The sequence below is a fragment of the Plectropomus leopardus genome, chromosome 19, assembly GCF_008729295.1.
Source record: "Plectropomus leopardus isolate mb chromosome 19, YSFRI_Pleo_2.0, whole genome shotgun sequence".
NCBI classification, from domain to species: domain Eukaryota; kingdom Metazoa; phylum Chordata; class Actinopteri; order Perciformes; family Serranidae; genus Plectropomus; species Plectropomus leopardus.
In genome coordinates this window covers 7,480,684-7,507,424 of record NC_056481.1, presented here as the reverse complement: position 1 = coordinate 7,507,424, position 26,741 = coordinate 7,480,684, and the positions used below count along the sequence as shown (strand labels likewise).

The following is a 26,741-nucleotide window of genomic DNA, read 5'->3' as shown; positions in this document are numbered from 1 at the left end:
TGAAAATGGAAATAAAACGAACCTCCAACAAAGACTGACTGGATAGATGTCGTTACTACTATTCACGGGATGGAAAGAATAACTTTTTTTAAAAAAATATTATTTTGTTGAGCTTTTATTGCTTTTAATCGATAAAACAATGTGAGTGTGAAAGGGGGAGACATGCAGCAAAGGTTCGAGGCTGGACTTGAACCTGCGGCCGCTGTGGTGAGGACACCGTCTCTGCACATGGGGTGCCGTTCGATCCACTGAGCCACCAGGCGGCCCAAGAATAACATTTTTATTAAATTTACGGACTGATCATTTATGTGACCTCACAAGATGATCACTGAATATTTACCATATAAACTGGCTTATTTATCCATCAGTGCAATCGCTTGTATAAAGACAAAAGTGTTTGTACGTTTTGCACTGTTTTCAATGTCCTTTTGGAAAAAAATTATTTAAAAAACAAACAAAAACGACTGGAAATATGCTGACGTGTCACTAAAAATACCTGCTTTTGTTGGTTGTTGGTCTGCGGCGTGCCAGTCGTCTTCGCTTTAGGTGTCACACCACCCCTCCACCTTTTAAAGAGAAACTCAGTTAATGTACATATCTAAAAATCACTTTAAAAATGTTGATAATATATGTATGAAATGCACAAATGTAACATATCCGTAATGAATGTCAACATTTTATTCTGTTGAATAAGTAAGTTTTTATACCTGCATTTATGTCTTCTTAAAATCCTGTTAGAAGGTGATATTTGTCCTCAGTTACAATTAAGAAGTTTCCTCTGTGTTTTACAAACTACAGTGTTATTAGTGTCAGTTCACAAACACACTTTCTTTACTTCCTGATTTTTATTTACGCTACATAAACGTGCCAAATCCAACTTTAGCCCTTCCGTTTGTTTACATTGGGTCAACATTACTGTGATGTTTTTTAAATGTTTTTTTTAATGTAGAAGTCTTGCTTTGTCTCATCTCAGTCTGTTTGTGTCATAAGTCTCCTTTTAATTCCAAAATAAAAGTGTCCATTTTTTGAGAAATACTGTATAAAACACTATAATGTGGTTGTAAGCTGATGCAACTGTTCATGTTCAACCCTCTGTGGTCACTCATGAGTGGAGGCTGGTTTCAAACAGATGAAGTTTGACAAAAAAGCACCGTTTTCATGAGAGAAGTTATAATTGTCGACAGATAATGACAATTATTGAATTATATTAATTTATCTAGGTTTTCAAAATACTGTGCTTTTCATAGATGCTTAAAAAAGCAGGAATCAAAGTGAAATATTATTTCAAAAATTCAAAATTAAATGGATATGCCAAAAATGTCTGTGTTTTGTCATTTCTTGAAAAATTGACAATTTTATTTTTGGAATTAATTAGCAATTTCGATAACGCACTTTGTCTCAGAAGCTTGATAACAAATGGAAAGACTAACTATTCAAATAGTCTTAATTTTGATTTATCTTGTAATGTAAATGGTAAATTTTGTTATCTGGTTGAATAATTTAACTTTTTATTTTTTGTATTCAGAATTGTGTGAACTGTGTTATGGATCTGCTCTATATTAATATATCAGATTTATCAGCAGGATCGGTATATTTGACAGAAAAAAATGAATAAATTAAAAAAATAAAACACTAGAAACGAGCTATTGTTGAGCAGGAATACTTTTAATTTGCATTAGTTGCATTCTGTCGGATCAGAGCAGCAATTTAGACTTAAAGCATCAACATCTGTCCTTTGTTAAACGCTGTTAAATGTATTAATTATTTGAAAGGTTCTTTTAATGATACTGTAATTATTATATGACTGTTTTAAGGTTTAAGTGACCATAAAGTTAAAGTCATGTTTCACTGCTTTTTTTGAGATTTTTTTTTTTAATTTTTCCTCTTGGTTTTAATGGTTATATAGGCAGAATATAGACCTACAATGATCCAACCAAGAGTTTAACCCTTTAACACCTGGAGCCACATCAGTTTTCTTGTGCTACAATAAGACGCCTATTAAAGCCCAAAACCCCCAAAAGTTGGTTTGATTTCGTTAAAAAAACATGGAAAAAAAAACCAAAACAAAACCACAGAGTAACAATTTATCAGAGGTGACATGGAAAAAAAATCTGGGGGTTATTGTTAGATATTATCCCAAAACAATGGGAAAAAGTGTCCAAACAGCTATATTTATAATTCTCTTTTTTCAAAATTATGTTCCAGAAAAAAAAGGGGGTGGGCGGGTTTATCACTGTCATTTTTTTTTTTTTAATTTTCTTGTTACTCTACTAATTTACTGCAAATTTGGGGCCACTTCTTGCTGCCTGTCGCCCCGTCTCCCATGTTTTTGACAGAAATGAAACAATTTGCTCAGGTTTCAAAGGGTTAATTCTGCCAAAGGAGCTGATGCACTGTCTCTGCTGAATCCCACTGTAATCTGATAAAACAGGTGGATTTTTATTCAAATATCTCAACGCAGCTTTAACCCTTACATTCAAAGTGCCCTTATGTTCAAAGCTGTTGAATGCATTAATTATTTCTATGGCCTTTTTAATGATACTGTATTTTTATATGACTGGTTTAAGGTTTAAATGGCCATAAAGTTGAAGTCATCTTTTACTGCTATTTTTAAGATTTTTTTTTTCCATTTTGGTTTTAATGGTTATATAGACAGAGGTCTACAGAGAAGTAGCAGTGTGACACAATCAGTGGACGAAGTCTGCAAAAAAATCCCTAAAATTATTCTGACATTAACTGGCCTTTTGGGGGCAACTGATGTTTGTGAAAAAAAGGCTGGAAATGTTCATTGGGTGACTTGGTTGATATTTGGCAAATAAAAATGTTTAATTCTAAGGGTCCCAGCTGGTTTTCCTGTCCGCCTCAGGAATGACAGTCCAGTTCGGGGACGGCGTCCCTGCGGCAAGCCAGTTAAAGTCGTCCACCTGGCTCCAGTTGTTTCGCTCCTGGTCTAAGCCTGACACGGCGAAGTCCTCCTTCAGGGTGGGATAAGACCAGGAGAACGGGGCGAAGCTCACCCCACGACAGTCCTCTATGATGGCTCGGCTGGTGACGTGCAGATACACCTGAGTGTCCGTGGTGTTGTGTGTCCGCAGCTGCTGACAGGGGACGGCCAAAGTGCTGTTTCTGCAGTGGTCTAGGAACACGGAGCTGGACACGGGGCCGCACAGGATCTCACAGCTGTCGATGTGTTTCAGGTGCAGCGTGCTGGGAGAGCCAAACAGACGGACCTTGCAGTTTGTGAGGTTTGTCAACAGGACGTCCCGTTTCTGGACCTCCTCGGCTGTCTTTGTCAGAGACACATTGTCCATGTTGGAGAAGCCGCACTGCTCTGAGGCTGAGTCCACCTCTGTGCTGCCTGGATCTGCAGGTGCAGGTGTGTCTGACACTGGCGCAGCGGCTTTATCTGACGCTTTAGTGCGCGCTTTGAAGGCAAACCTCTTTTTGGGCAGAGCCTCCTCTCTGACCTCCGTCAGGGAGCTCTGCAGTTTCTGGAGAGCAGCCTGCGCTTGTCTCAGCTCGTACTGCGTCAGAAACAACACGCTGTCATTGAGAAACTTCTGCAGCTGAAGCGTTTTATTGGTCGCCTCCTCCAGTTTTTGGGACACCGCAGTCCGCTCAGCTCCGGAGCAGCTGGACAGCAGCTCCTCGATGGACGCCCGCTCCGCGTTGAAAGTTGTGGAGAAATACTCGCCCTTCTCCTCCGCGACAGTCTGTCTCTCTTTGGCCTCCTTCCTCCGCTCCGCGTCTTCTGCTCTCGCCTGGTGCCGTTTCTGGAGCCGCTCTTGAATCCTGACGGCGCCGCTTTCGCCGGTGAACCCGGTTTCCTGACTCATTTCAGCCATCGCGTCCATGTTTTTACTCTGTCAGATGTTGCGGAAGTGATAGCGACACATTTTCTTCTTCGCGACTGTTGCAAGCAAAACCTAAAGGTGCTTACCGCCACCTGCTGTAGCGGGTATGTCACGACAGCTGAAAATTTAATCTTAAAAATAAAATAAAAGTAATTTATTTGGGTAATTGTAACCCTTTAACCCACCAAAATAAAAACATGTTAATCAAAATACAGCTGGTAATTGTTAATAATTGGTAAGGGTGCCTTACTTAACGTACATAAACAATGTAAATAAATTTAAATATAGTTATATATGGTTTGTATAGTTTATATATAATTTTGTATTGTTTATATTGTTTCAGAAAATTAAATGTACTTTAAAATGGAAGTGAGTCAATTATTTTTCAACAACTGGTGGAGAAAGGGTGGGGTTTTATACGTTTGCACTTCTTCCCACTCATTTTCGTGTTTGTTTACATGTTCATTCTTTCCTTTTTTTTTTTTAAACATGTTTGAGATAAAATTCAATTCACTTCAAGGGTAATACAAAGTTGCGGTTGAAATTTTTGCTAAAAATCAAATAAAACCATTCTATAAAGTAACCTCTAACTCACCAAATAAAAAAAATCAATCAAAATAAAAGTGGTAATTGTTGACGTGCCTATCTAAAATATTTTAATATAAAGGTTTATATATATATATATATATACACACACACACACGCATACATAACAACCCTCCCAACAGAATAGAGGGATAAAAGGTTTAAAATAAATACAAAATAAAACAATTTTAAGTTGTATGCCACTCCTATAGGCCAAAATTTTAAAAAAAAAAAATGAAAAACACAAAATTGCTCATAGGATTACATGGGCCTATTTATGCGCATACAGGGTAATGCGCCATAATGGTATTATAAGATTTAATAAGATGGCTATTACTGGGCAGACACACTCAGTGACCCTTAGTGAAATCTCTTCTTTAAACTCACTTATATCACTTGGCTTTTCTTTACTCTTGGCATATATTGTTTTTTTTTTTTTGTTTTTTTGACATGTACATGTTTTTAAAATGTATTGTTGTTTTTATAGTACAGCACTTTGTTACTTTTCTTGAAAAGTGCTGTCCTGTCTAAATAAAATTGTTATTATTATTATTGTTGTTGTTGTTGTTGTTGTTTCTAAGCATAATTAAATGTAAGTTAGTGTGTGATGCCAGGATTTGGACACTTCAAATTTAGTTTAATAATAATACTAATAATAATAATAGTAAATGTTAGGAAATGAAAGAAGTAATGATGTGTGCAAAATATACCAAATGTATTTGTTATTTTGAGATTGTGGAGGCTACTATTTTGATATATGATAAACATACATAACAAAACTTCAATTAACTGCCATATGCACAACACAAAATTATCATGATTTTATTTTATAAATTTTATATATAACATCATTGATGGGTTATGCACTATTTCGTTTTTTTTTTTGCTATTTATTTGTTTTTTTCCTTGTTGTTGTGTATATATATGGACAAGTGTGCAAGTTTGTGGCAAAAATGTTATTATTTTGAGTAAAATAATAGTGATAATAATAATAATAATAGTAATTATACATATTAATATTATTATTATTACTATAGTACTACTATTATTATTAAATACTATTATTATTATTATTATTATTATTATTATTATTATTATTATTATAAATCCTAACCCTTAAATTGACATTTCTTTTAATTCTTTACAGCACACACTTTTTATCCCTCTTTTTGTAATCCTTGTTTAAACCCACCATTTTAGGTATTATAATATTACATAATGTCACATTTTATATTTATATTTATATAGTGTGTGGTAGCATATCAGAAGGGGGGAAGAAAAAAATATTAAATATAATGACAAAAATGCAATGTGAGTGGGATTTCAGCCAACTCTTCTAAACACATTACAAACTTAAACTTTTAATTATCACCTGAGTATAAAAAATGTGGATTTGTGGCACAAGCTGTATTATTAAGATTTCTATACATTATGTTATTTATACAGATGTATATTTATATTCAGTCTATGATTCGTAGGTTACTAGGCAGCACTTTCATATACAGTAACTATGGTCATACCTGAGCAACAGAAAGGTGTGGCACACACTCCAGAGGCCCGCCCTCTACCGTTGGTAATGATTAAGTCTAATAACATTTATCCGCTATGCATTAGAGCAGTGAAACACATTATAATTCATATTAACATTTTATAAAAATGCATATATTAATTACTTGCGGCTGTTTTTATAATTCCTATAATAATTTAGAGAGTCGTATTGTACCGCCGTGGACTGGTGATTTGGGTTGCCTTGTTCTGTGCACTACCCCAACAACCCGTGCGGTGATGGCGAGGAAACCCCGTTGACAAGGCACTGCTTTTTCATGACGGTGAGTTTCCCTTTGAGTGTATTATAATTTTGTGATAAAAATTTCAAGGAAAAAACACACACAACCTCCTTCCTCCCTTCCTTCAGGGAGGGAAGAGAGTTTGAGCGGAGAGAAAAATCTATCCGAGACAGAACAGGGACAGTGAGAAAAATATATGAGTGGGAGAGGGAGAAGGAGGAGGAGGAGAAGGAGGGGGGAGCAAATTAAAAGTTGCCAAATGGAGATATTGGGTTTCAAGAGGAGTGAGACAGGAGTAAAGGGTTTGCCTCTTTGAGTCGTCTTTATGTTGTGCTAATCGGGATAAATATGTATGGCTCGGCACGGTTTAGTCCTCCGGCATTTTCGACGAATTCCACCCGACGTTTTCAAAATAGGCGTCGTCGACATCGCGGCTAGCTAACCAGACCAGGCCGGTGTTTATCGGTAAAATGTCGCGGAGCGTCCTGCCCGGAGAGCTACCCGACCAGAACACGGGCTGCTACAGAATACCCCGATCGAAACGCGTCGGTTCGGGTATATGGAGACAAATGTGACGTTTTTCATGCTGGCAGATGAGCCACATAGAGGACAAATGAAAGCCTCCCCAACAGAGAAAGAAAGATCACGTCAGCGACGACCAGCCACAGGCTGGACGACGGGCGTTTTGTGCTGCTTGAATGCGATTATCATTCTGTCGATTCAGTCTATTTTTGGAAATAAAACTTGCAAGCTGTACATTAGCTGGCTTACTAAACCAACGGCGGTACCACACGGCACCAGTAACAGCACTACAGCAGGGACTAGCTTGGTCTGCGTCGAAGCATGCATGCTAGGGCGGATTGCGGAGACGACGAAATTGAGCTTTAAAATGAACAAAAATAGCCAATGACTACGGGAAAGATGGCTTTATACAAATAATCGTGATCAAAACTGAGCATACATTGGAAAATACTGTGCTTTTGGGCTACTTTTAACGCTCTTTTTTTGCCAGCATTTGCACTTAAGCTCTGTCGTTGTTTTTCAAAATGTAGCTAACGTTCAAATCTATTACGTTCGAATTCTAGAACGGTGCCGTAACGATGGTAACATGTCGGAATTAACGGCCGAGTTTTTGTTTATTTGTTGCCTATTTGGTTGTTAAAAGAAATTTTATTTATTTTCATACAAACAGTCCACATTTTGATTTTTTTGTGAAATAAAACGCTGCTGTTTTAATAGTTTGGTTTCCGTTTTTTGTTCGTAAGGTTCAACTTTACTTTCTCACTTTTTAAACTTTTTTTTTTTTTAAACATTGTGTCCACTTGTAAAGGACAAAAGAGCCTCACTGCCTGTGATAGAATATCCCCTCTGACTAGATAATAACGTCCATTTGGAATAGATATGAAATAAATTACAATATCATGTAATTTACTTAGCTTAATCAGACTTCTTGGTATTTAAAAGTCACATTGAAACCAGTAAAAGGAGCCTGTTTAGTGTAGCAGCACTGTCGTTCTTTGTTCTCCCTGAACCAAACATGGAGGCTGGACGTGGCTCTGTTGTAAAGACAGCCTATGGCATGGTAACAGCCATTTTGTAGCATTGCAGTTGTAACGTTTTGCACTTACCCAGAAACACAGCCTACATTTCTCCAACATAGCACAGCGTAACCCACACTTTAAAAACCAAATGCTGAATTAGTGACTAAAATAGTTTTAATTTTCTGTCATAAATATTCCCACACCAAAATACAGCTGACATGATGATATTGAAATACACAAAGTAACTTGATATATATCCAAACACTCATAAGCCATTACTCTGCTGGATCAAATTGGTGCTCACAGGCTTGTTTTTGTCCCTTTTTTTTAATAACGTAGTACAAAAAAAAGCTGCATACCTCTACTGGCTGACAACATAAAGCCAACAGTTCTTTCAGTGTATTAACTCTAACAACCATTCAAGGTATAAATGGAGCAGGGTGGAGTTATTTACACTCTAATGGCCATTTTCAGTCTGTGCAGACAACCAATGTGGGACAGCAGAGGAGGTTTAATGGGTGGGAGTTTGTGTGTCACAGACAAACATCTGTAGGAGGGGATGAAGGCCATCCTGCCTTGTACTGAGCTCCCATTGTACTCAATAACATATATGTCCTCCCTCTTTCCAACTCCCCATTTCACACCCATCTTTTTCTATTTTTCATCTCACCTTCCTCCATCTCCAACACTCTCACAACCTTGTTTTTGTCACGTTTAATTTTGTATCATCACTAAATGTAGTTTCTCACCCTGCAGCCCACAGAGCAAAGGGTGTTAAATGACTGAATCCATGCTTCCTGCTGGAAATCTGTGAGTGATATGTCCTCAATATGATAAAACATATGCTAAACCTTCACAGCTCACATACTAATACTGCAGAATAAAAGCAAAAGTGATCCATTGAGGTTTATTGTCATGATTAATGAAGCTACTGGTCATTGATTCATGCTCATTTAAACATGATCTACCCATTTGTAAAACATCACCCGTATCCTCACTTGCTTCATTCTATCCCAATATCCCCCCATACTCTCTCAGGTGTCATGGATGATGAGGACGATCGCCATCTTCTGGATATTTTAGGGTAAAAACCCCCTTCATAAAACTGGCAGTTACATTATGGATACACTATCACATTATAAATGGCTACACAGCGGGGCCACGCGTTTGTCCTTAAGTTTGACTTAAATAGAATATTTATAGTCCTTATTACAAGTATTTAGTTGTTATCTTTTGTTGAATTAGGGAGGTTTATCTAATTCACAAGAGAGTTATTGGAAAGCATTTACTGATAGGACAATTTCAGTAATTTTTATACCATACAAAAGTGAAAATAAATCTTCTTCTGTATCATTCTCAGAGATGTGGATGCGTTAAATGACTATCTCCATGGCAGCAACAGCAAGTCTGTGAGTGACTGTTTTGCAATGTATTGACTGTTATTCCTTACCAAGCTTTTTCAAATGGTTATTTTCCCTTTTAATAACACCGATTCTCTGTTAAACTCCTTTTTTTTTCTTTTTTTTTTGCAGATTGAGGAGGATGATGTAACAAATGCAGCTTATGGGTCAGATGGATCCTTCTTTTCTAGTGACACGGTGAGTGTAGCTGACATAACCTTGATTCAACATAACAAAAACAAAACTGACAAAAAATGAATTTGTTATATTCCAAATTGTAGATATTGACAAAAATTTAAATTTTTAGCGAAATGGTTTCATCATTTATCAGTTACATCAGTTATCAGTCTCAAATACTATTAATTGGTATCAGTATCGGCCCTGAAAAAACACCAATATCAGTCGACCCCTGGTAGAAACTCCCTATGTAGATATAAATGGCTCATTCTAAGGTAATGGTAAGATAATCATTCTTATTTTTAGGTGACTATACGCTACACTCAAGATAACACAAATAATATTCAATTTCTGCCAATATATACTCCCCTTAATCCTACACTCCAGACCTTTAAAAGTGCAGCTTTTAGTGAAGAAATCTGAGAATAAGGGGAAATACACCCTTGGATGTTATTTTGTAAGGGTCAAAAATAGTTAACTACATGATAAAACTAAGGTTTAGTTCCCTTTTCTGTTTTAAAAAGCATCACAGTTGTGAGAAACGGACCTACAGGGAAGCCCGTCTTGTATGCAGCTCACACGCTAACAGTTTCCTACTTTGTGCTCGTTCTCTCTAAATGCTTCATTCAGGCCGGCTCCAACGCTGGCCTCAAGGATGGCTCTTCTACAATGGGTGAATTCGGCGAGGATTCAACAGGGGCAGGCCTCCAGCTCTCCAGCAGCCTCTCATTTATCGAGGATGAATTGGGGTCTGGGAACTCCCCCGGAGGGGTGGATCTTGGGGGCGAGGACCAGCCCTTTGACATCTTACAGAAGTCTCTCATGGAGGCCGACATCACGGAGCAGACGTTGGCCCAGGAGGCCTTACTAGACTCCCAGCCTGCTCCCACTCTGGTGCAGGCTCCTGTTCCCTTCCCCTCCCAGCTGGTTTCTGGGGGTTACGGAGGGGGAGTGGTAACCACGGCGACAGCTGCGTTCCCAACAGGCCAGTTCTTGCAAGGGGTGTCGCAGCTGCCCAACGGCTCCGCCCAGCACATCCAGGTGTTGGGCTCGTTTGGGGCGGGCGGCGGCGTGATGACTCTGAGCAGCTTGGAGAGAACTCCTCAGCTTGTGTTGAGGGCGGGGGCGCCTGTAGCGGCAGCGGGCGCCGCAACAGGGGGGCAGGTGTTTGCGCCGACCCAAGGCCAAGTCGGTTTGCCTTTTAAAAACATCCCCCTTCAAAACATCATCATCCAGAGAGGCCCGGGTGGCACCCAGACTCTCGTCAGACCTATTCAGCCTAAACCCCTTCAAGCTGGGGCTCAGACTGTCTACAGCCTTGGTCTGCAGCCCACTCCCACCACCCTCGCTAACGTAGTTAACGCTAACACTGTTTCTCCGGGGGGGCAGTACACAGCCAATGGCTCCATTGTGGTGCAGCCGCCCCTGGAGCAGCAACAAGCACAGGCCCAGACAAACATACCACCTGGTCAGTTCTTGCTGCCCAGCTCTCTGGCACTCACGCCGGCCACCTCCATCCACAACGGCCCCGCTGACCCCAACTCAAACGCCCTAATTACCAGTCAGAACGCGGTGCAGATTGTCGCAGGGCAGAACTTCGCTGCACAACCAGGAGGCCAGCTCATATTGAATCAGGGAGTAGTGAGCAGGAGTCAGGTTGGAGGGGGCGTAACTCAAACATGGACCGGAGTGTCTTGTGCGAACCCCGCCCCTGTGCAGACGTCGTGCGCTCCTGGGCGGCTCACTCTGGTCGGCCCAGCGACGGCAGGGATCGGCGGTCAAGGCCAAGTGTCGGCGAGCCCCGTTCAGCGCCTTCTAGTGACTCAAACTCAGAATTGCACTTCTCTGTCTCCTTTAGCTGGTACTGTGACGCAGGAGCAAGACTACAGACAGGTATCAACACAAGTCGCTGTTGGTTTTCACCAGTTTTCTCTTTTCTGAAAGCTGTTATCTGACTGACATCGCTTTCGTTTTTCAGAATTCCTCATCACCTGCCCTCAAACAGGTGCAGCTCAGCAGCATCCATGGTAACAAACTAATAAATTGTTTTGCTATCAACGTATGATGTATCTAAATTTAGTCTGCCGCCCTTAACAAAGTTACCTTGGTGTTTGTATGATCTCTTTTAGGCATGACAACCATAAGTCAAGATTCAAAGATGAACTCTCAGGTATATCACTCATCCTACACCCTCTATGTTTTGCACGCATACATATGGAGTGTATTTAAAGGGATAGTTAAGTGGGATTGTATGAGGTTTTTATCTGCGACCCCTCTTCAAAAGATCCGAACTTTCCCTTTAAGGTTGATTTTGATGATAGGGATGATATTGGTGGTATTATGACAATTTTCTTTTTAGGTCAGTGCTCAGAAGAGACCTGTCCCTCCGCCACTTACAAGAGGAGAAATGTGAGTTTTTGACTGTATTATTGCAATAACTTTTTCATTTATTGTCGTTTAACCATTTAACGAGCCTGTCTCTTTATTCTGCCCTCTCTGCAGGATTTTACAACAGTTGAGGAACGATCATGCCGGAGTTCAGACTCCAGATCAGCGTCGATTCAATTCACTCAACGATGCACTGCAAAGACTCCTCCCATACCACGTGTTCCAGGGGGCTCCACCCAGCCAGGAGGAGTTCTCACAGGGTACAGCCTTCAGTTTACTAGCTTTACCCTAAATCTGCAGGAAACTGCACCCCCGGAGTTTATGCATGTATTTGCAAAAGTAAATTAATGTTTGCAAGATTTAGTACCTGCATCCAAATTGAGTTTTACGTTTTTACAGTTGATGAAGAGTTTGAGGTGGTTGCAACTCAAGTGCTGATGAGGACCCACGCCATGGTAAACAAATACAGGCGGCTACTAATGGTGGAAGCTGAGGTAGGCACGCGCATGAGCAAATACTCGCAAGCACACACAATTTCATGTAATGACACGCACAGGGCCAACAGGTTGACTCTCCCTTCCCTGCAGCGTTCCAGTCCGTCATCAGAAATGGTGATGATCGACAGGACCTTCAACCAAGAGGAGCGCAGCACCCTGACACAAGACAAGCGCATGGTACTAGTGGATCCAGGTAAAAAAAAAAGAAGGAAGAATTCAGGCCTTTGCACACCAAGTTAGTGTTTTTGTCTTTTATCTGTCATCGCGGGGGTCCCATGCGGCGGGTTTTCACCTGTCTGTGCATATCTGACATTTTCTACAGTGCAAGACGAGGATGGGCGGAGAACCATGCTGTAGACTTGAGTTTTTGATTCATTTTGAGAGAATAATGTCATTTTTTTTTTTTACGACAAAGGGGATATTGTATTACAGAAATATACATATTGCCAGCAAACTATAAAACAGGTGAGAGCACAGGCAGCCTCTTTGGAAGCCGGAGACAGTGGTTACTTAGGAGGCTGCCGGTGCTCTCGCCTGTTTTATAGTTTGCTGGCAATATGTATATTTCTGTAATATAATATCTTCTTTCGCTTTAAAATGCAACTTTATTCTTGCAAAATTACAACTCAATTCTTGTAATCTTACAAGTTTATTCCCATAATATTTTTTCTCAAGATATTACACCTTTTCTCTCATAATATCACGACTTAATTCTCGAAATCTAACATTTGTTTTTCTTCAACATGTCCCTAATCCTCCGTTGTAATCAGGAGCACTACAGGAAAGCTACAGAATGATATAAAAACTTACGGAAATGAATAAATAAATGGAGCTTCCCTTTAAACATGCAGCAATATCAGACAAAATAATACACACTTGGTGCACAAAATCCTTAATTTTTCTCACAGAAATGTGCTATTAAACTCTTCCTCTCTTCTGTTTTACAGACAGCTTTTTGGAAGACTTCTGTTGTGGAATGAAATCCAAACTTTTCCAAGAACCCTTCCCCTCGCAGGCGTCATCCAGCTGTAGCTGGAATCAGTCAGACAGAGGCTCTACGGAGCCGCCTTACAGGACAGACTCCCAGCCCGGGTATGGAGACCCGGGAGGGGGTGGAGCTGCAGGACCAGGTGCAGCAGATAGACTCCACCCTCCACTGTTAGAAAACAAGAGCGTCCTGGAACTGAAGAGATCCCAGCAACACTACGGGCCCAGCAGCGCCAGCAACAACAGCCTCACCGCTGCCAACAGTTATCCCCAAGGTAACCCCTCAGCTTTCCCAGCGACGTCGAGAGGACAGACGCACTACCAGGTGTCTCACCACCTGTCCTCCCACCCGATCCAGCCCCAGTTCCCCCCGCAGCTCACCTCGCCCCCTCACCCTGACACAGACTCTGCTCTGGAGGCGGCAGTCAACAGCATCTTGGAATGTTAAGACTGAAATCATCCCTAAAGAATTGTTTTTATTTCTTTATTTTTTTTGTCAAACTCTCCTGACGTAAGATGTGTTGCATTCCCTTAAAACCCCGTGTGAAGAGAGGTTCACTCTTCTTTCAGCTCCGGCCATGTAGCATGTATTTAGTCAGTTTTCTTTTATTTTTTGTGGGGGGGGCATGACATTGGAGTGAGTGACTCCGGAAAGGTGCCAGGTGAATGCAGGCACTTAGATTTACCTATAAAGATCCGGGAATGTGTGCAATGCAACAGACTCACAGACGGAAAGTGTTTCGTTTACTTTTACATTATTTTAAAGGGGTAGGGTCCACAATTTCAGTAGCTTGAATTTAAGAGTGTTCCTCTCTTCACACACACATAATTATTAAAGGGATAAATCTTTTTTTTTTTTAAAGTGGGGTTGTATGAGGTACTTACCAAACGTTAGTGTATTACATACAGCAGATGTCAGTCGGTACACCCCCAGTTTGGTGAAGCAGACAGGAGTACTGACACTGAAGCTGAGCAGTGTACTGGTATGAATGTGGTCTGCAGCAATACGTATTTTAGCCACCTAAAAAAAAAATCAATATCAGTTTTAGAGTACGCTATAATAATAATAATAACATAATGATGCATTTTACAAGAAATGATATGACATAGTCATACGGTACAAATGAAATGAAAGAAGAGAGAACAAAGTTAAAGTAACACAAAAAAATAAGAAAACAAAACATAAATTAAAAAAATAAAATAACAACAGTAATACTAACTGGTTACTTTTATTTTGAATAATTTCTCCGCTTTACTGTAACACCAGACAGCAGTTTCGAGTGGGGAGATACAGCTGTTATATTACTCTCTTCAAATCCACCAGACTTCATGGAAAAAAACTGTTATTTAACATCACTGAAGATAGGAGCTGATGGTCTACCGCTGCCTCAATTTGTTAATTTTGTTTGTGTTATTGCATGACTTCAGCAGAGAAATGGTTAATTCGGATTCACATTAACAAACAAACCAACTTATAATGACAGATCAGCAGCTCCAGTGTTCTGCAGGGTAAAATTACTATTTTGGTCAATGGAGTCTGGTGGCTTTGACGAGAGTATAGTTGGGGAACTGAGGCTGTTAATGTTTTCCCTGTTGGAAAGGGCTGTCTGACAATAAGGAAAAGCCAGAAATTAATCTAAATATAGCGTACACTTGAGCTGTTATAGAATTTATAGGTGGCTATATTATATTTTTCTGCTGTACGTCTACACAGCAGTTTATTACTTAGCTTTTGTGGTCACTTTCCAAAACTGGGGACTGACATCTACTGTATATAAAACACTGACACTGGGTAAGTATGTCATACAAGCCCACTTCAAAAAATCCAGACTATTCCTTTAATATTTAGTGCTGATTTTCCCCACTTCCTATGCTGAAAAACAGGGACGAGGAGGGACAAAACGACGACTCTGTGCCTAATCCTAGGTTTTTATTTTGAAGTGTTTACATGAAGGAGCTCTTTTCAAAAATATCCACTGACTCAAGTTCCTTCCTGCATTACAAACATGCACAGCACACACACACTCACACGCTTTAGTACAAGTAGATTCATAGTTCTGAGGTGTAGAGATACATTTAAATAGACAAATTGCACTACTGTCGCTTATTTCAGGAACTATATGAACACGTGGCTCTCGTCAATATCCGGTGTACGCTAGGCTAAACAGAATGTGAATATTTGGAAACTGAACCAAAATCTATTCGCCTGCTTTCAGCTGCCTGCAACAAGGATAACCTCTTCATCACACTAGAAACCAGTCGCACAGACAAACTATATCGTAGTGTTACTCAGCAATGCTTCTTTTCTTGTGCTCAAGTCACATTTTCTTTGGCATTTTTTTCGTTTGTACCTTAAAGGTATGCAAGCCCCGACACAGGACAAATACTCATCTATCATTTCACCGTGTGTTTGTGTCAAGGGGAGCTTAGTCCTCAGATTGAGGAAGATATGTTACAGTATGTTCCTTTTTTTAATTTAGATTTTCATTTATTTTTAGACATGACATTAGAAAAGATGTGTTTGTTTGTTGTGACGTGTTCCCCGGCTCTGTGAAGATCTACAGTTTAAATGATCCTGGAGGGTCGCTGATTGTATGTTGGTCTGCCTTCTGCAATATAATTATATATTGATCATATCTATGCTTTACCACCGTGCGATGTCGATCGGTGTGTGTTAATCTGCATACACGCACGCTGCTTTATTTGGTTGTTTCATCGCCATACTCTTTATTCCCAAGTGTTCGCTCAGTCCCCCAGGGTGTTTTTTTCGGTTTCTTTTCACACATTTCCTCTTTTTTTCCCTCTCAGCAGCGCAACCAAAACTCAAAATAGGAGAGAGCGTGTCCTCGTCCAGAATCCCCCGTCAGATCTTTATGTCTTTGTGTCGGTGACAACGGCTCTGTAGCGCTTCCTCTGAAGCTGTTCCCCTGAAGCTCCCGCTGTGCTCTGGTTTTGTCTCAGTATTATTGAGTTTTCTTTTAGTTTTTCTAGAGACAAAATTTTACTCGCGGGGATTTTTCACCATGATATAAAAAGTAAGGGCTGGGCGATATGAAAGAAAATCAAATATCACGGTAATTTTGACGAAACACCTTGATATTGCGATATTTACACATCGAGACTTTTGAAAATCATCGGTAATGTGGATACAATGACTAAAGGCTCATTTATGCTCAGTGTTATGCCTTCTGTTTCTGTGCACGTTTCCTGAGAGCTCGCGGGCACGGACGAAACTTTAGGAGACAACAAAGACATTTTTAAAAATGGCAAAACGGAACAAATCAGTAATATAGAGAGAATTCTTCATCCACATGTTGCCATAAATTCAACGGCCTCACAGACTACGCGGCCTCCGTTTAAAGTGTACATTTTTACAACCTCCTCCACCGTCGCCTCGTTTGTTGTGTGAAACTTTTACGCCGTCTATTGGCTTTATCTCCCCATCAGAAAGGTCGCATGGAGTTATGAGGGGAATAATGTTTACAACAAAACTGACAAATCTATTTTCGTGCACAAAGAGAGTATAAATGAGCCTCAGTGCTGCGTTCACGTGGAATCAGGACAAGAAACCGAATATCATTTAATGGATGAGAGCAGGACGGTAAAATTAGGTGATGCTGGCGGAGAAAAATGGTAGCAGAGGATGGCCTCCTGTTTGAATTTGTAGAAACTCCAGCAACATTTGTAGTATTTAGAACAGTTTCAATCTGACAATTATTTTTCTATTAATCGGACATTCCTAGAAAATTACCTACGTTATAAATACTTAATAATTTAATTCAATATACAGCGTTTCCCACCAGAATCTCTAGGGCTCAGCAAATTTCCTATTCGTATTTTTTTTTTTTTTTAGTCCTGTGTGCATGTGTTTGTTTGTTTTTATCATTCTGTGTCGCCACTCTAAATTTGGACATTTTTGCATGTCTGTGAACGCATCGCAGACAAAAACTCGAGTTATTTTTATCACTCAGCAAACTCAGTTTGAGCTGCAGCGTGGATGATTTATCAGTTGAAAATCTATCAGTGGCAGCATGTGTTCAAATCGGAGCGTCCTGCCACAAATAAACAAATGTGTGGGAAACCCTGATTTGGTGTCACCATAGCAACATATGTTAATGCATATTTCATTCAACCTTCCTGAAAATATAACAATAATCACGCACATCTGAAAACCATTTAAGGCAGGTGCCGGACCAAAAAAACAGCAACAAACAACATGCAAAAAGGTCGACACACTGTAGCTCCTTTAGGTGCGATTTGTTAGCACATCTACAGATTTCAAAGTAATGCTTTTCTTCAGACTTTAAACATCGCTTGTGGATGTGCCAACAAATTGCTCCATGTTGTTCATTTTACCCTCCTGCCAATCTGTCGGACTGTTTGTTTATTTTCCTATGCCGTGCAGAAGGCGTTTTCTGTCTGCCGTCTGCCTGATTACACGTAAACGCAGCAGAATTAGGTAAAAGACAAATAACTGAAGCGCTAAAACAGTATGCTACGTTCAGAAAATGACGGCAAGCGCAAAAATGACAAATTACAGTGAACATGAAGTGGATAAAGGGCAAATAATAGAAGAGCTAGAACAGTATGCTATGTTCAGAAAATGACAGCACTTTACTGTGATGCAGCCTTTAAAATCTGCAAAAGACAACATGTATGATATCCAACATCTAAGACAATATTCGGTCTGTTGTCACAATGTCGATATATTGCCCAGCCCTATAAAAAATAATCTTAAATGTGCCCTGGTATGTGTTTTTGGGGTGACATTTTTACAAATCTGCACTACGGTTTAAGCAAGAAAGCTTTGTTTGAGTGATTCTGGATAGTGTCACCTCTCTCTTATACACGTCTGTGAAAAATGCTACAGGAGCAGACTGAAGGCCTTTTAAATGGGGGTGACGGAGAACACATCTGTGTCATTTTTTTTTTGTTTTTGGTGCCAGTGGCCGTTGCAGCCCGCCTGTATCTCTGCCTCTCTACCAGCGCACACTGAGAAAACTATAGACATGTACTTGTCATGTGTGATTTGTAATTTTGCTCCTTTATGTGGCTGCTGCAAGACTGTGTGCCTCTTTAGCACTTATATCCACAAGAAAGTTCGTTTTGGACTTGCACAAAGGAGGGACGTGCTCAGTGCTGGTGAAACGTCGTGTTATCTGGATGCATATCAGTGTCTGAGGGCCCGTTAGGAACATACTGTGCTTTTTCTCCCCTTTTTTTTCCAGTGCAGAGATGTTTTTTTTTCTGCCTCCCTTTTCACTGTTGTTTTGTCTCACTTGATTTGTATAGTTTGTTTTGTACAAAAAATGAAAAGTGAAACACAAAATATTTATAATTTTTGTATGGAGAGAAAAAAAGAAGAATGTACAAAAAAAAAGGAGATTATTTTTTATTGTGTTGGCTACGAGGCGACGTCAAGAAAACTTGTTACAAAAAATACTGTCATTTCTTCATTTGTAGCTCATGTGTGTTCACTACAGCAGTGAGGAGAGTCGACAATAAATTCATTTTGAATACAACAATAAACTGGTCCAGTTTTAAACGAGAAAGCTCCTTCAGCGTCCTACATTGCTATTCTGTGAGTGTTCACATGCTGGCACTGACGGACTGAGCATGCATAATAACATCATGTGACGGGGTGGGGGGGAGCATTTGCAAAAGAAAAACAGATTTGTAACCCTCTGCTACACTGATATGATCTTTTAACGGAAGTCAGGACTTTTGAATTTTATGTTTCTCTACATCTGGGCTGCCAGAGTAATCAAGTATTTGAATCAAGCTAAAATCTGCCAGTGCCCTTTAATCCCCCCATGGACCCCAGCACCAATGCCTCTGCACAAAGCAGCTAAGAAAACTCTGCATAGCAAACATTTGAGTGCCCAGCCCCTTTGGCTTTGGTAACACGACACAACAATGACACCTAGTGGAGCCCTTTGCAAACACACACGGACACTCACGACAAAAAAAATCACAATTAAAGCTCATTTTCAGGGGTTTTCTAGTTATTATTTGCCCTTTTAAAGCTATAAAAGTATGTAAATGTATTGTATTAGTTATTAATTATTAACCTTTTGGATACTTTTTTTATTTAATAGTTTTCTTAAATAGTTTTTACATCTCTTCTTGCACTATAAGGACTGTATTTTTTAATTTCGTTGTATTTGTATAATGACAATAAAGACATATTCTATTCTGTTCTTAATATCATAACCACAGGCCTTTGTTTCAGACGCCCTGTGCAGGTGCAATTCAGTCAAAAATGAAAATGTGCTGGTATGAGAATCACACTTCTTCTGGTAGTTAAAAGAATAGTTCCACATTTTAAGGGAATTAGCTGATTCACTTTGCAGCAGAGTTAAATAAGAAGCTTGATCCCGTACTCTTATATCTGTTCATTAACCCTTTGAAACCTGCAGCAGGTTGGTTTGATTTCATGCGAAAACATGGGGAAAGAACTTTGCGAGAAATGCCCTATAAATTGCAAAAAATTAGTAAAAAGTGTCAAGAAAATTACCCCAAATTTAGTTTTAAAAAAAGAGGGGCAGAGAATTAGAAAATTATATATACATAAATTTTTAAAAAAAAAATAGGGAAAATGTCCAGACAACTATATTTGTAATTATAATAATTTTATATTTAAAATTATGTCACAGAAAACTTTTTAAGGACACTTTGTTATTTATTTTAATTTTTTTGCTCTGTGTCAAGGCCATTTCTAGGCGCCCAGCAGTTGCCAGGCAACCAGCAGAGTCCATAAGCTACTGGTGGATTTGTATGATTTTTTTAAAAATGAAGAGGCGAGGTCCCTTCTCTCTCTCAGTGGACCAACATGGGACCTTTTTTTCTGAAATTATATGTACGGTAGTCAACGATGGGAGTAAATTAATTGTTTGATCCCATTTGAATTGTGCTATGAGTTACATTTATGATGCAGTTTGTCGCAGTATACCGTCCTTTTATATTTTTTAAGATACCAGTTTTAAAATGTACTGTTAAAAAATTAAAACTCAATAATTGTAAATTGTAAAGAACCATTATGTTATTGAGACATTTCAGTTTTACTCCACTTGTGCAGCATATCCTGGTTTCTCTCTTCTCCCTGCATTTTATTTACTTGTTGAGCATTTGAATTTATTTTGACATTATTTTTGTATTATGAGCATATTTTCTACAACTTTTAAATTGAAATTCTGGAACATGAATGTGCTCAATAAAGTTTAACTTAACTTAGCTAAGTACAAATGCAACGTTATCTTACCTGACGTGTTTTATCCAGAAACTCCTGGTCTTTCTATCAGCTGGGAAGCAAAAAAGACCTTTTGCCCGTTTTAGTACATCCTGCACGAAACAGACAGACATCGTAGCTTCAGCAAGAGAGAAAGCTTCGACGTCACAACTCGTGCCGTCGTAATTATGTTTTCATAGTCTCATGATTTTCAAGTTTTACAATAAGCTGCACCTTTCTAGACTTGCAAAATTATATTTAAATTATATATTCTATTATTTTAATTACATAGATATTTGTTTCTTTAATTTACATTTTTTAAAATTATACTTTTAATTTACAAATTTGATAGGCATATAAATATTATATATATATATAGCACAATGCATACAGGGCCAAACATTTATTTGTCACTCGCTGTTGACTACCTTCACCATTTTTTTCTGAAATAAGGTCCCATGATCGTCTAGCGGACGGGGAGGGACGCTGCGTCTCGATATCTAAAGGCGTTTATTATGACTGTTATTGCAATATCAGTGTGGTTTTGGATTTAAGAGAACATGATCATTTTTACATCATTATTCTAATTTTCATTGAAAAACATTAAAACGATTAAAGCGGGATTGTTGTGCGGATCTGTACCAAATTAAAGATGTGTTCTTAAGTCTGAAGTATATCATGTTTAGACAGAGACGTCTAATTTAAAATGGTATTTTGACACATATTTCATCTTTGACAAATGCTGAGCCTCCTGCGATTTGAAAAGTTGAGGCGGTCACACTGCAATTTTAGTTAAATTTGAATGAACTTTTTAGCCTTAAAAAGGCAAATCGTCTTTTTTGTTAACCTCAGTTTCTGTGATAAACAAACAAATATTCGGTGCTTTAAAGTGTGCTGGTTGGTGGATTTTGGACTGAGCCACGCTAGCTGTTTCCCCCTGCTTCCAGTCTTTATGCTAAGCTAAGCTAATCGGCTGCAGGTTGTAGTTTCTCGGGCTGACGGGGAGAGCTACCACGATGACAAAAAAACAGTATCAACTTATCAGACATAAATACCGCGTCAGTGTTTGGATGAGTTGTGCATTATTATTATTATTATTATTATTATTATTAACAGAACAGATGCCTCAGGCTGCTGTTACCACATACAGAATCACGCCTGCTGGAGCGTCTTCACGTTAGTGGTACTTCCTCCATCGATCTTGCTCTGCAGAGACAGACGCGATCAGTGATCTCCAGCTCTGTGTTGCACCTCATGACACGAAGCAACACTGAGAGTTACTCACACACTTACTTAAATGAGGGTATCTCCAGATGTAGCTGAGCACACAGTATCCCGCTAACAGCATGCCCACTCCACCGACACCTCCTTTCTTCACGTCGATGTACCTCCTGTAGTACCACTGCCAGCCTGACGGACGCACACAGGAGGAGAGCGAAACGTACGTTAAACTTAATGAAAACTTGCAGGAATAGTTTTGGAAATAGGGTTATTTGAGTCTTAGCTGAGAGTAAGTGTTTCGTTAGTGATACATGTGTTTGGATTTGTGTGAATTGAGTCTCTTAATCACCTCTTTGCACCATTTCTACGACTTCTCTCGGATGGCTCGGGGTTTTGCAGGCCAGCCACTCGGGTAACTCCCTCAGTCTCACCTGTCCGAGACGCCGCTGCGTCAGAGCGCCTAAAAGTCACGACAACAATAAAGCATCAGCGCACCGAAGCAGATAAATACACACTCAGAACATATTCTCTTTCAGTTCTCAAGAGCTGGGTATCTAACTTCTTACATGTTCAAACGAACGAGAAGTTTGCCTAAAGTTAACCTGAGTTTGCATCGTGTAATTTTTTTTTTTCATATGTCTGAAATATCTAAAAAGTTTTGATGGTTGACCTTTAGTTCCTTCATCAGCCGTGTTTGGTGTCTTCACTTCGATCTGCGACTTCCATCCATCATCGGCTCTCAGCGTCTCCGCCCTCGCCGCCGGCAGAGGGCTGGAAAAGTTTGTGAGCGGCGGCGATAAAGTGAGGAGTCCGGTCACCTTCAGCGCCTCATTCAGGCCGACTGTACCTGGAGGGGGCGTGGCTTTGCTCACCTGAGACGATGCATGGCCAGAAAGGAGGGGAGCTGCAGGGGAGGTTAGGTCGAGCTGTTTTAAAGCGACTAAAGATGCTTGTTTGGACTCTCTCTTCACTAACTGAAGCTCCTTTGGTTGTGGACTGGTGCAGGTCAGCTGGTCTGGAAGAGTTTTAGGTTTTTTCAAGCTCCCTGTTGGGGGTGGGACTGGACTGAGACTGGTACCAGGTTTGATTTTGCTGCTTAGATCATCAGTAGTTTCAATCTGCCTCAAGATGCTCTGCTTGCTGTATTTTTGGGTGGTTTTAACTCGGCCTAAAGCGGCTTTAACGTCCTGGAGAGTAACCCGTCTTGAATTCGACGGCATCTTTTTCACAGTTAAATCGTCAACTTCCCCCTCGCTGTCCAGCCATAAGTCGTCTCCCACACGGGATCTTTTGTTTTTTTCTTTGACTTCAGAGTCCAGGGAGCTAGATTTCGTCGTATGAAGGGATTGTGCAGCTTTCTTTGTCTTTGACGCCTTCGTTTTGGGTTTGGTGTCTGTGGACAGAAACGCAGGATGGGCGTTGTCTTCTATTGAGTCTTTTTCTGGATTAGTTTTGGTCTCGGCTGTGGTTCTGGTGCTTAAAGTGTCCGCCACATATGGAGTTTGGTCCTTTGTGGTTCCCTCAAGCGATCCCTGGGAAACCTCTTTGGACTTTGCAGCTTCTATTAAAGCACGGAGACTTTGCTTTTTGGGCTTGGAGACGGTGGGAGACGGAGATAGAGACGGGGAGGCGGGACAGGTGGAGGAGGGCGTGTTAGTTTGTTCAGACAGCTTCTGTTTCTTCTTCTTAGTTGATGGTGGAAATGATGCAGAACTCGCTGACTGTGTTTCTGCTGACGTTGACACCACAGACGTCTTTTTACTCCTCTTTGATTTTGGACTTTCGGTTGTTGACTTTGCTGTTGATTCGGACAGAGCTGTGGCCACGTGGGAGGATGATGTCGTCTGATTGGCGTTGACATCATGTTTGGTTTGGGGTGTTTTGGAGCTCGCTGCTGCCTTACAATGCGGCAGATGACTCTTCAACCTTTTGTAGGTTTTCCCGCAGAATGGGCAAACCTCTGTGAGGCAAAACAGCGACAGAGTGTGTGGTTAAAACGAGTACAGCCTGCCACTAACACCAGCCAGTGTTTAGATGTGGTCAAAATTAACTAATATTTAAGTTATCAGTTAATCTAATAATCATTTTATTGCTCAATTAACTGTTTTTTCCGCCATGCAATGTTAGAAAATAGTGAAAATGCCTTTTCCAAGCATCTGAGGCCAATACCGATTATTAGTAGTTAATGAGACCGATAAATTGTATTTATTTTTTATTATTTTATAATATTTGGAACTGATATGCATTTAAAATAAAAATGAAAGTTAATAAATGAAACATTTGAATTTTTTTTTTTAGATTTTGAGGCAAATTAACTCTTTGAAATGTGAGCAAATTGGCTTTGATTTCTTATTAAAAAAATATGGGGAAAAGGCAATAAGCAACTTTCCAAAATACCAGAAATTAATAAAGTATGGCAAAAAAATACCTGAAAATAAGTTTAGAAAAAAGTGGAAAGAAAGAGAAAATGTCCAGAAAACTATCTTTATAATTATTATTCTAATCATAATTTATAAATATGTTTAAGAAAAAAATATACTTCTTTTGGTTAATATTATTGTTTCTTTTTTACCCCCCCCACCCCTTTTTTGTTGTTTATGCTTATTTTCAGGTCACGTTCTTGTACGTTTTTTGCCAATTTCTTGAAAAATGTTTGGTCCATGTCTTGTTGCTCATTGCTTTCTTCCTGTGAATTTGCAAAAAATCAAACCAATTTTCTCAAATTTTAAAGGGCTAATATAGAAAATAAGTGACATAAAATTATAGTTTAAATTTTCAGTAGTTTCTGCTTTAATGTGGCTTTTACTCTCCTATACATCCCGTTCATGTTTAAATCAGCATTTCATTTCATTTTTCAATTTTTAATAACTGAGTGACCAAGTAGTGAAAAGTAAACTGAAAGAAAGGTGAAGTCTAGTAATTTGGGGCAGTTGTTGGTAGATAATCAATAAAACTATCTAACTCTTGAAAGACTACTTTGAGTGTAACTTGTTATTGTTATTTGTCATATTTCTACAAAGAAAACATGTCGTCAAGAAAATATTTTAGAGACTTTGAACGTTCAAACTCTTCAAGAAACTGTCATTGGGCTTTTTTTTAAAGACTTAACTAAAAGTATTGAATACATACAGTGTAGTAAGAGTACTATTTCCCTCTGTATTGTAGTGGAGTAAAGCAGTAGAAAAACAGAAATACTAAACTAGAGTACAAGTACCTCAAAACTGTGCATAGAGAGGCTATTGAATAAATTAACTTACTTTCTACGACTGTTTTCAGCTTTAAATAATCTAAACTTAAAATACCACAAAAAACTTCAAATGACCGACTTGTATATCAGTAAAGGGGCATGTACACGGTATACTATGTACTGCATGGTACACATTTTAAGGGCTGACCTTGTCATTGAAGTAAAAGTACTCACAGTAGAGCCTATTCTACTGCATATTCTACTGCATTTCGCCACTCAACAGTGCAACGAGTCCCAGTAAAAATAATAATACAAACACATAAAAAACTGGTGTTTCTGTTTTTGTGAACTTTAAAACAATGTTGTGAAACTTACCAGAGCTCATTTTTTGCACGCGCCTGTCAAAACAGCCAATCAGGTTGAAGCATGATCCGGAAGGTTACAACGTTGAAGTCGTCACAGCGAAACTACAATGTAAAGTGACAAAAATACCACTTTAATACAGAGTGGTGACAGATTTTACTCACTTTAGTTTAGCAAACACGTTTTTACATTCCGGGTCGGAACTGTTACTGTTGTCGGTAAGGACCCTTTAGGTAGCGCGTTGGGAGCCTGTGTGTAAATAGCTAAAACAGCTAAGCTATCTTAAAATTATCTCTGTTTTTTTATTATTATTATTTTAAAACCTTATTTCTAAGTGATGGATTATAACGGGGCTGTCTGGTACAGTGCAGCAGTTAATTAAATACCTGTACGGTCATGTCTGTTCAGTAGGTGTGGCGCAAAATCGTGTTTCTCTGCTGCGTCGAAAACTGAGATGATTCACTCCTGCCCACTTCCGGTTTCGCGTAAATCCCCAAACAAACCAAAAATATTCAGTCGAAATTACCACTAAAACCCTCGACATATCCGTCACACTGATATTTTTAAAATTTTCCACAATCCAAGACATTAATTGGATTAAAAAACTGTTCTAGGCAGCGTTAAGAGAATTTTAGTACATATCTTTTCCCTCACGAGCTAAAACTAGCATGTTTTATTAACCCCTTGAAACATGAAATTGGCTTGATTTCTTTCAAAAACATGGAAAGTAGGCAGTGAGCAACTTAAAAAATATTAGCAAGAAAATAGTAAAAAAAAATTAAATAAAAAAATACAAAAAATGTACCTGAAATTAGCCAAACAAAAATGAAAATAAAAGTAAAAGAGCCAAAACAGAGATTGATGTGAAAAAGTGCTATAATAAAATAAAAATTATATATATATTTAAATAAAAATAATTTCTTATACTTATAACAGTTACAGATCTAGTATTTTTTACTGTTATTTGAAAACTTTCTGATGATTCTGTCTTTTTTTAATTTGTTAAAATGGTAATTGTCTTTTCACCTTTTCAATTTTCTTTTCTTTTTTTTTTTTGCAATTTGCCCGATGATTTCATGCGAAGTTGGTTATTACCTTTTTCCCATGTTCTTGAAAGAAGTCACACAAATTTGCTTCATGTTGCAAAGGTTTGAATGCTCAGACAAGGCCACATCTCATGGCCTTCATCAGAAATTAAGAGTTGCTCAGTTATCCTAAAGATTTATTAATCAAGTATTGTGGTGTACAGGGAAAGGATTATGGGACTGTAAATAAATTATAGTCCATAAATTATTTTAAAAAATGTCTCTGTGCATAGAATACAATACAAATAAATACCACTGGGTTGGGTTTTTTTTAAGAAAGATTTTAGAGAGGACTTGGTTCAAAATGTACTAAAAGGAGACTTACATACATTTTTGTTTTTTAAAAACACCGTGGAACCTGCATATTTAATTGTTAACTTATATTTGAAATTTTATCCAAATAATTTTAGTTTAAGTGAACTTTTAATTAGAAGGTTTTGA

At 38.9% G+C, this 26,741-nt stretch overlaps 3 protein-coding genes across 12 annotated transcripts; 1 reads left to right on the top strand and 2 right to left on the bottom strand.

Moving 5' to 3' along the window:
• Window positions 1-496: 496 nt before the first annotated feature.
• si:dkey-21c1.4 (uncharacterized protein C17orf80 homolog) lies at window positions 497-25,642 on the bottom strand. Of its 7 annotated transcripts, XR_006106862.1 has the most exons (8): window positions 25,228-25,418; window positions 22,336-23,625; window positions 22,015-22,125; window positions 21,738-21,854; window positions 21,593-21,650; window positions 20,478-20,557; window positions 14,102-14,237; window positions 497-566 (listed from the first exon to the last, which is right to left on the bottom strand). XR_006106862.1 is itself a non-coding variant. In XM_042507726.1 (6 exons), the coding sequence occupies exons 1-5, from the start codon at window positions 25,235-25,237 to the stop codon at window positions 21,622-21,624; spliced, it is 1,557 nt and encodes a 518-aa protein (XP_042363660.1). In that variant the 5' UTR covers window positions 25,238-25,418; the 3' UTR covers window positions 14,097-14,237; window positions 21,593-21,621. The 7 variants fall into 7 exon arrangements, 5 of the variants coding, with proteins under 5 accessions (XP_042363660.1, XP_042363659.1, XP_042363657.1 ...); XR_006106861.1 differs by lacking the exon at window positions 497-566 and having other exon boundaries at window positions 14,097-14,237; XM_042507726.1 differs by lacking the exons at window positions 497-566; window positions 20,478-20,557 and having other exon boundaries at window positions 14,097-14,237.
• On the bottom strand, window positions 1,552-4,061 carry tbcc (tubulin folding cofactor C). The gene has a single exon (XM_042507728.1). The coding sequence runs from the start codon at window positions 3,852-3,854 to the stop codon at window positions 2,832-2,834; it is 1,023 nt and encodes a 340-aa protein (XP_042363662.1). The 5' UTR covers window positions 3,855-4,061; the 3' UTR covers window positions 1,552-2,831.
• Window positions 5,610-14,101, top strand: bicral (BRD4 interacting chromatin remodeling complex associated protein like). Of its 4 annotated transcripts, XM_042507720.1 has the most exons (13): window positions 5,610-6,268; window positions 8,524-8,577; window positions 8,806-8,851; window positions 9,128-9,176; window positions 9,300-9,365; window positions 9,975-11,237; window positions 11,323-11,371; window positions 11,474-11,514; window positions 11,704-11,753; window positions 11,847-11,992; window positions 12,132-12,226; window positions 12,320-12,422; window positions 13,177-14,101. In XM_042507720.1, exons 3-13 carry the CDS (start codon window positions 8,811-8,813, stop codon window positions 13,662-13,664), a joined length of 2,391 nt encoding a protein of 796 aa, XP_042363654.1. In that variant the 5' UTR covers window positions 5,610-6,268; window positions 8,524-8,577; window positions 8,806-8,810; the 3' UTR covers window positions 13,665-14,101. The 4 variants fall into 4 exon arrangements, with proteins under 4 accessions (XP_042363654.1, XP_042363655.1, XP_042363653.1 ...); XM_042507721.1 differs by lacking the exon at window positions 8,524-8,577; XM_042507719.1 differs by having other exon boundaries at window positions 8,524-8,851.
• Window positions 25,643-26,741: the final 1,099 nt, after the last annotated feature.